At 40.2% G+C, this 9,482-nt stretch overlaps 1 protein-coding gene across 1 annotated transcript; it reads right to left on the bottom strand.

The window, feature by feature from the left end:
• Positions 1-3,022: 3,022 nt before the first annotated feature.
• Positions 3,023-9,172, bottom strand: LOC113154891 (ankyrin repeat and MYND domain-containing protein 2-like). Its single transcript, XM_026349315.1, has 10 exons — positions 9,106-9,172; positions 8,397-8,461; positions 6,953-7,091; positions 6,716-6,814; positions 6,472-6,632; positions 4,996-5,210; positions 4,703-4,835; positions 4,469-4,597; positions 4,257-4,380; positions 3,023-3,540 (listed from the first exon to the last, which is right to left on the bottom strand). The coding sequence occupies exons 1-10, from the start codon at positions 9,170-9,172 to the stop codon at positions 3,380-3,382; spliced, it is 1,293 nt and encodes a 430-aa protein (XP_026205100.1). The 3' UTR covers positions 3,023-3,379.
• Between the last annotated feature and the right edge of the window lie 310 nt (positions 9,173-9,482).

The raw sequence follows: 9,482 nt of genomic DNA, 5'->3' as shown, positions 1-9,482 counted from the left end.
GGATACAGGGTTTCCTGTGCACGAGGATGTGTTATTGTAACACACACACAAGCCCTGCAGACAGGAGAACATAAAAGCTGTTTGTTCCTCAGCAGGTATTAGGTGACAACACAAAATGCTTAAGGAGCATTTGATATCCTTGTTGCCTTGATGAGTGATCTCATCCTTCTGTAAAGCTGCATTACTGCCAACATGCTCTTAAATTACTTTTTAAAGCATTGATAATGCATACAGCTCGAAGAATCTTCTCTGAGTGACGCACAAACTGTTAAAACTGGAAAAGAGGGTCGACTTTCCTCAAGTAGAGATGTTCAACTGTTTTATTCTGGTGATAATAAGTGATACTTTATTAATCCTCTTGGGTAAATGCTTTGTGTTCCCGCTGCTGCATTTTAGATTCAAGGATCTCTATCTTGTTCAGGGACACTTACATTTACATTGAGTCATTTATTGGACACTTTTATCCAAAGCGACTTACAAGTGAGGAACAAGGCAAGCAAACAAAATCTGTCAGGGAGAAAAACATGAAAGCAAAGTGCTGTTTAAGAAGAGATGTGAGAACAAGAGAGCAGAAAAGTGTTTTTTGCAAAGGAAGATGATGAAGAGTTCTGTTTTCAGCAGTGTTTTAAATATTAAAGTGAGGTGGCTGAGTGTGCAGAGTTCTGCAGCTCATTCCACCATCGTGGGATCACTGAGCTGAAGAGTTTTCCTTGGTGTCAACTGTGTGTTGCTGGTACCACCAGGTCCTGGTCGAGCGCAGTGGACGGGAGGGGATGTAGACCTGAATGATTGAATTGAGATAAGATGGAGCTGTGGAGTTAACCACTCTGTAGGCAAGAGACAGAGCTTTGAACCTGATCCTTGCAACCACAGGAAGCCAGTGCAAAGATCTGAAGAGCGGTGTGACATGAGACCTTTTTGGTTGATTGAAAATGAGGCGTGCTGCAGCATTTTGGATCATCTGGAGGGGTTTGGTCGTGTACTCCGTCAGGTAGGGTCTGATCTTTCTGATGTTGTGGAGGGCTAATCTACACGACCTAGAGACTGTGGCAATGTGTTCCGTGAAGGTCAGCTGATCATCAATGATGACCTCCAGGTTTCTGGGTGACTTAGCGGGGACAATCACCGCTAAGACACCTGACATGTGGCTAGGATTTTGGGCATTCGGGAACCAAACCACCAATCCTAGTATTTCTTGATGACTGGCCTAGCAACTGACCCACATGTGTATTTTGGGCATCAGTCATAAGTGTTGTAATTCCAGGTAATTCTTATTTCTTCCTCCAACCTTTGTTGGTTTGTTCATTTTTCTTAGCCCCAGCTATTACTTTGTCCTAACTCTCACACAAACCTCGTCTGTTTCCCATTCCTTAATCAGCCCTCTCTGATGTGCTTGCCAATATAGAGTATGGACCAACCCTTTTCCTTTCATTCTTAAGATGGACTACCATGGTTTCACAGAATAGATGTATCTTGACAACACCTCCTGCATTTTTTTCTCTATCTTTTGCTTGCTTCATTTGGATTTACTTTCTACTTGTTGTTGGACATTTTGACTGTTGCTTGCTACCTTGGTCTGAATTCATTGCTGACCACTGCCTGTTCCCTGACCTCCTTGCCAATTCTTGGTCTATCAATCCAAGGGTTGGTGTTGAGGCTCATAGGAAGTTTACAGTGTTACAAAGTTTACATGAGCTTTGGTTGTGTGGGTGAGCTCACCATCATGATGTATGTGTATGTCCATTATCCAAATCATGCAGTAGCCAGACAAAGCCTCTTTTCCACCTTTATCCTGCCGAAACTTTGCCCCTAAGACCGAAAGTGTCCTTTTACAAGACTTTCCCAGGGCTCTCTGACAATGACTTTACTCCAAGTCTCCTTGTCTCCTCTTTGATACCACTGAAAATAAATCCACTCCAAAACTGTCCAGCTCATGCCATTATTGTTGCAGGGTGTTTTTTTTTCTTTTTTGTCTCAATCTCCAATTACCCCAAAAAGCTATGTTTGTGACATCATATCATCCAAGTCGAGGTATGGATGGGGGGAGGCTGAGAAAAAGAGAACCTGGGGGGCTTGAACAAACACTGTGAAGTCATTTGATACCCATTAACATTTGCTAATTTCTACATCTCAGAAACCAGATCTTTGAGATTAAGCTTTTATACTTGATTTTTTGTGACACACAGATGAGGGGATACCAGGATAGAAACAAGAGGACGGGGCTTGAGTTTTGACTGTGCTGGCAATCAGTGTGACAGTGGCCATGCTTGCTGCTGTGGTGAGCACAGAGGGACAATGTCAGTGTGCCCCCACGGGAGCAGACCTGTGGAAAATGAAGAACAATGCCGTCAGGGAGACAGTGCTCTATAGAAATCGAATGCATTGCCGAAGGATGTTCATCGTGTGAAAGTGAGGTTGAGGGAGAAGCCTCTTTGTTATCTTGGTAACCCTTCTGTCATCACTTTAAATAATCTGTCTATCATACTTTAATATCTAGGTTTAGTTAGATATAGTAAGTGTGCTAAAGTTACAATAGATCCAAGGATGGATGTTTTAAGATAAACCTCTAATCAGGGGCTGTAACCTTGTTTAAATCCCAAATAGGTTAAACAAGAAGAAAACTAAATAATTTCGATTAACATAAAACAATCATTTTCATTAGAAATACTTAACATATACTAAATAACCTCAGTCTTGATGCTGTCATGATGAGTAAAGTATAGTTAATTGTCTAAATACAGGTGAAGGACGAAGCTGCCATCTAGTGTTGTAAGATAAAATGTACAGAAGCCCGCTAAATTTTTTATATAAAGCTGCATAATTTGTAGTTTTCTGCCTCCTGACTGCTGAGAAACTTCAATACAACCTGACAGATTCATCCAGAAAATACAGACCAACATTTCTTTTATTTTATGTCAATTCACCTATTCAGAAAAATATTTGGGTAGTTTTTTAAGTTTTATTGACGTACAAACAATTAGTAAAGATTTCTGAAGGCAAGATAGTATAACGATCAGTTTAATTAAATATGATGGCAAAGCTTCCATGGTCTAGTCATGTACCTAGTCAAAATGAGTAGAAAGTTTGATTATGCAGAAATATGTGACACGTTCAGAAATGAACATGACAGTAACTGAAGAAGAAATAGATAGATTAGAAGATTCTACAACAGCAGTTCAGAAAGCAAATGCATGGTATTGACTATGTTGTTTAAAAGATCAGGTCATCGCAGAGTTTTATCCCTTCTACTGAAGCACGTTGCCATTACTTGCAGGTGGATATGATCTACCCAACATACAAACAGGATGTATCCAGCTTACATGGTTTCTCTTCAGTCACATCTCTCTGTTTATAACAATACGAGATGCATCAACTTTGTTCAGGGCCGTCGTTTGTCTGTCTCACATTGGTCTGCAGAGGTAGAGGGACAGGCCAGCAGCTCCACGGGGCAGCCTCCAGCAGTAGCCACATTCTCCTCTGCCCGCAGACAGAGCTCCTGTAAGAAATTGGCTGTCTCCATCACTAGGTTGCTTTCATCATCTAACAGGGAGCAGACAGAGACTGTAATTAGGCACACTAGTAACCTGAAATACAATTCTGACTTCTAACTTAAGACACGTTGCTTTAGTGAGTCATGGACTTAACAAAGACGGGGCAGCTCCAGAGGGCTGGTAAAATCACTTCTTCCTAACTCAGTAATCAGATTTTTGTTCCAAACCTGGGAGTGTTCAGATCCATCTGATGCTGACTCAATCACTTGTGGGCATTTATGAGACTCAGGAGATCCAGGATGCTTTGTACAACATTTTCACACTGCCCCAAACCACACGGAAACACAGGCTAAAGTGAAGAATCAGTAATCAGTTACCACTTTATGGTAAAATATAACTAACTTGGCACCTGTAGTCATCCAGACCCTTATGGATTCTTTAAAGGCAATGGGCTAAACACATTAAGTGCAATGAGAAAAGGAGGGAGGGTGATGACAGCTGGGCAGCTGGTTAGTGTAGTGGTAACATCACCGCCTCCCATGTGGTAGACTGGAGTTCGAATCCCAGCTGTGGCCTACCACCAGTAGGGGTCCTTAGGCAAGACCTCCTCACGCTCACCCTGCCTACCTTTGTACCTTGTAATGACTTGTAAGTCGCTTTGGATAAAAGCGTCTGCTAAATGACTAAAATGTAAATGATGACCCATAGGAATCCACAAACAATATGTCCCCTCACTTTTCTTAGAAATAAAGGAAGGATGAGCACCTTTAAGCTCTTTAAACCTTGGTACGTCCTTGTCCAGGTTGGCACTCTGCTCCTGTATAGACCTGCACAACTTTTTATGGGTGAACCAGTGGAGTTTTTGGCAGGTCAAGCTGCAGTAAATCACCTTGAAGACAAGCGAAAGAGCACATTACCCAGAGGTTTCTGAATGCACGATTCACTTAGTTTACGCTCGGTGAATTTTACAGACTTACTGCTTTACAAGGGGAACACCTCTTATCTGCTCCCCTCTCCCCACATGTGGCACAATAGTCAGCGTCTATAAATGCCATCTGACCGGTCAGGGCTTGGGTTAACACTGAGAATACTGTTGGATCGTTGCCCTGGAAACAAGATGTAATGGTGCACATACCATATAAAAACAGCAATTAAAAAGAAAACTTATTATTATCGAATACTGTACAGTTCCTAGCTGATTCTGTACTAACAAAGTTAAGTGTAATTCTCCTCACCAGCTGCTGAAGGAGTGTGGCCTCACAGTAAGGAAACTTCCTGATGCAATCCCTAATGAACTTCTCCTGGTACTGTGGGAAACCATCACTGTCTCTCCCCCTCAGAAGGCTTGGATCCAGCAGCATTAGAGTATGTCAAGGACAACAAGAGATGACATTTATTAAGAGTATTTTTACAACTTGTATTTTAATTCTACTTAATGTGAGCCTTGCTGGTTAGGGTTAGGGTTAGGGTTATGGTTAGCCAGAGGTCAACTCAGAGGAATCACCTTTTGACAAGTGCATCCAGCTTGTCATCTCGTTTCTGTAGGAAGGCCGAGCATTTTTGCAGCACACAGCTGATGTAGTGCATCTTCATGGCCTGGACCTCATTCATGCCTTGTTGCTTCACACACTGCTCACACAGCAGGTCCATCACCTGGTAACATTTCTCCAGAGCTGCCACATCCACCAGTACAGGGTTCTCCTTCACCAGCATAACTATCTGACGTAATGAAGACTTGGTCAGACAAGCAGGGTTGTGGTACTCGATTCTGAACTTAAGTTCATTTTCCTCTTTTCTCAGACTTGTCTCAGACTCATTGGTATTTGACTTCAAACATTTTTGGCTTTGGCCACTGGTCTTGCCAAGCTGTAATACGACTCAAACTAGTCCAGCATGTTTTCCCTGAAATTGCTTTTTGTTTTTTCAAGTTGATCCTACAGTGTGGCCACACGAGTGACGCCTACTATTAGTTAGTGCCGTCACCTAGCTTCCTAGCTGGGAACATATAAACCTTATACAAAGCATGTTTATTGTGGAAGATTACCTTGCAGGGCAAAGCGCTTAAGGATAATAACAAATAAAATATCTAAAATGTAAAATAATATGAAAAGGGCTTGTCCAGCCTAGAGTGCAGCATTACCACATCATGGAAGAGCTAAAGAAAAGTCAACGAAATAGTTTGTCCTCTCAAGAGTACGAATTTATAAAAGCTCCAACCATCCAATTGTTGCTGAGATATTTATAGAACAGTACAAAGTGGTCCGACTAGCTGAAATGACCGTGGATAGAGCCAGTCATGAGATTAGCTGTGGAAATAGAGTCGTAATGTGGGGACTATCAGTGTTTGTACAACAAAGTATGGCTAAAATGATCTGAAGTCTCTTACTCACTTAGCGTCTCAGTCCAATAATGTTCTATGTGAGCTTAAAATCCACAGCACTACTTCTTAGAAAGTCTTTGTTTTGTATAACACCCTGTCCTACACACAGTACAGTGCTGTCTGCTATACACACCGAAATACTCAGAGTGTTACCTAATATAGCTGACTGACTCCCAGCCAGATATATTTAGACGAAGGATGACTCAGTGGGGGCTGTAAATTGAAGCAGAGCCGGCACTGATCTTGTGCATCTTTATGAAATTCAAAGGACACTGGGCTATCGAAGCCCTACTGTGAAATGCTCTTCATATAACCATCATAACACAAGTCAATATTCTGTTCAAGGATGTGGTCATTACTACTGTTAACCCCAGAGATTAATAAATCTAAAAACCTTAGTTTTACTTCCCAGCACAACTTACAGACGGACATTTAGTTCAAATAAAATGTTTGATCAAACATCATCCAAAGCAAATAATTGTAACTATATCAATACATTTTTTTCCACAGTATGGAGCAAATGAAAGGTGAGAGTGGCAGTGTACTTCTGAGATCCTGTGTCAGTAAGTGAGTATGTTTCAGCTTGTTAGCAGGCCTCACTTTCACTGGGTTGAGGTTGGTGGTCATGATGATCCTGTGCAGGGGTCCTGCCAACACCGGGGGTAGCTTGGGTTCTCTCTCCAGCCCCTGTGGTCTGGTGTAGTACTCAAGCCTTGCTCGTGAGAAGAAGTTGTTGATCACTGTCACACAGTCATGTTGGCCTGTAAGGAGAAAGTGCAGGTTAGGTTGTAAGAAACCTCACATCCACAAGTTAACCAGCATTTACAGTCTTTGTCTGTCCCACCTACAAATGCTGCCATCTGAGCAGCAGTGCGGCCAACAGAATTCACTAGGCTCGTCTCTGCTCCCGCATCTAGCATCATGGAGGTAATGTCTGTCTTCCCTGAAGGAGTCATCAGTGATTCGATATTTAGAAACACATCACTACACTGCAACACCAATGATTTACAGTACTTCATTTAGGATGAGGGCTAATCTTAGTCCCCAGAATTTAATTCACAAAAAGCTGCCCAACACACACCTGACAGGCCAGCAAACATGAGAGCAGTGTATCCGTATTCATGCTGGTTGCAGTTGACATCAGCGCCGTGCTGCAGCAGCAAGTGACACATATCTGCTTTGCCTTTGTAGGCTGCATGCATCAGTGGAGTCATCCCATACTGGAGAATAATGGAGAAATACAATATTAAATGAGGAAATGATTTATACTAAATGTAGCAATGCTTAAGAATTTGAAAAAGAAGCAAGCCAGATATAACTATGATGTGTTTGACCAGGTGAGCTCAGGGCAATGGCGTGCATTAGGTTCACTAATTCCATGATTGCCCAGTAAATAATCCACAATTTAGTATTGTTATTAGATATTATTACCAGTTTATTTGGCCACAATTTTAATAAAAGTATAACCTGTGAAACAAGTTTATATGTTTTATAAATTTTAATATAATTACTTAGAAATGGTATATATGGAAATAGTCTGCACTTACATAGTGCTTTTCTACCTAACTGGTACTCATTCACACACACAAGCACACACACACTCGAACACCAGCTGACCAATGACCTCAATGTGAAATAATTGAATTGTTACTGCAAAAACAAGCAAAACCACTAATAAAACAGTATGTTTCATTGAAGTATGATTTTGTGTTGTATGTTTCTAGTCAGAATACAATAAAAACTGGAAATCTACCTTCAATAATTCCCTCTTTTCTACAGTAATTAAATCAAATAGTCTGTCAATAGTGCATATTTCCAGATGATTATGCAAAATTGTTTTTAAATAATAATTTAATTATTATTAAGAATGAATTATATCAAAAATGTAGAACTTATTTCACACTCATTGGTTATAATTTAAATTGTGGAAGAATAATTGGGTAATTATTATGTAACTGAATTCTTCTAGGACCAGTTCAGTTCATTTAAGAATAGTAAGTGACATTATACCTTCTGGACATAAAGAATGATTGGAATAATAATAATAATTATTATTATATATATTATAATTATATACAGAATTATAATAGTTTTATATGTATGGATTTCCTGTGTACACCGGTCACCACACAACATGTTGTGGGTAAAGGTGACTGTGTGACACCACACCTGACTCTGACAGAGAGGCAGTCTGTGAGTTACATGTAGTGGTACGACACTATTAGCAAACAGCTTCGAGCACTCCTTGAGACCCTCAAGAGTCGCCTCCATATGTCCCCACCACAGTGGAGCATGTTCCATTGTGGGTAATGAGTTCATTTAAGAATTTTTGACCATTCGAGATTCAAGATTCAAAAAAACTTTATTACAGAGGTAAATTGTTTCAGGTTGACCCTACAGTACATCCACCAGTGAGCCGACCCTGAGAGTCTGGCTGAGCTTAGTGTGTTTGATTTTATGTCAAACATACTGAAAAGTAAATTACTGTTGTTAACATGAAAGCAATTTTAGGTATTTTACCACACCTCGTCCAAACAGTTGACTCGAACTTCTCTGCTTGCAAGCAGCTGTGCAGCCTCCTGAACGTCACCTACAGAGCAAAGGTAGTAAAAGTGAAAAGTATGTATCTGATCAGAAGATTTAAGGTTTAAACATAACAAAAGAAACAACATCAGTAATGAAAGAGAGAGCACACAAACACACAGCTGGATTTATGGTGGAGTACCTAGATGAAAACAAACATACACATTCTTCTACTTATTAACTATCTGGCTTTTATTTTATATCATTTACATGTATATATATATACATATATATATATATATATATATATATATATATATATATATATATATATATATATATATATATATACACATATCACTGAGCACACTGTGTACTTTTCCTACAATTACTGCCAAAATCAGAAAGTGCTGAAATGATTCAAGAATAACTGGCCCACACTTTTACGTCTGAATGTTACAGGTAAGTTCCATAAGTTCTTCTACATGATCTGAAATCCTTGTAAACTACTAAACGATCCTGTAAATTGAATTACATGTGTACATTATGTTTTTTTATCATGCTGTATTAATAGCTGTTCAAATCAGAGCTAGTTAGAAAAGGTCAGTTGTGTATGTGCACATACCTCTCTGATAAAACTGACAATAGACAGGATGTGTTTCTAGGAAAAATTACGATAAAAGTATTATCTCAGAGAGCATCGCTACTTACCAGCAGCAATAACTTGCAGGATCTTCCTCTCAGATGCTGACAGATCTCCTTTCTGAGGTGCAGCCATCCTCTGCGGTCAACTCTGAATGACCTAATCTGCTGCACATCTCTGGAGCCACCCTTGGAGCACACCACAGTTACAAAGATAGGGGGAGACACTTGTCGTGTGCTGACAACAAAAACTCAATCTAAAATCTCAGTATGTTGTGAATAACGTTAGAAATCCATCAATCCACTTTCTGTGGATTAGGGGATTTTAGTGGTGGTAACATGCCAGTCATGGAAGTCTAAAACGTCCCTTTATCCTGAGGCGTCCCCAGGCCACATGAGATACACATATTCTCTCCAGCATTCCCTCGGTTTTTTTCCACTTTTAA

Source organism: Anabas testudineus, chromosome 11, assembly GCF_900324465.2.
Source record: "Anabas testudineus chromosome 11, fAnaTes1.2, whole genome shotgun sequence".
NCBI lineage: Eukaryota > Metazoa > Chordata > Actinopteri > Anabantiformes > Anabantidae > Anabas > Anabas testudineus.
Note: the sequence above shows the minus strand (reverse complement) of the source record. Positions and strands in the feature narration are given on the sequence as shown.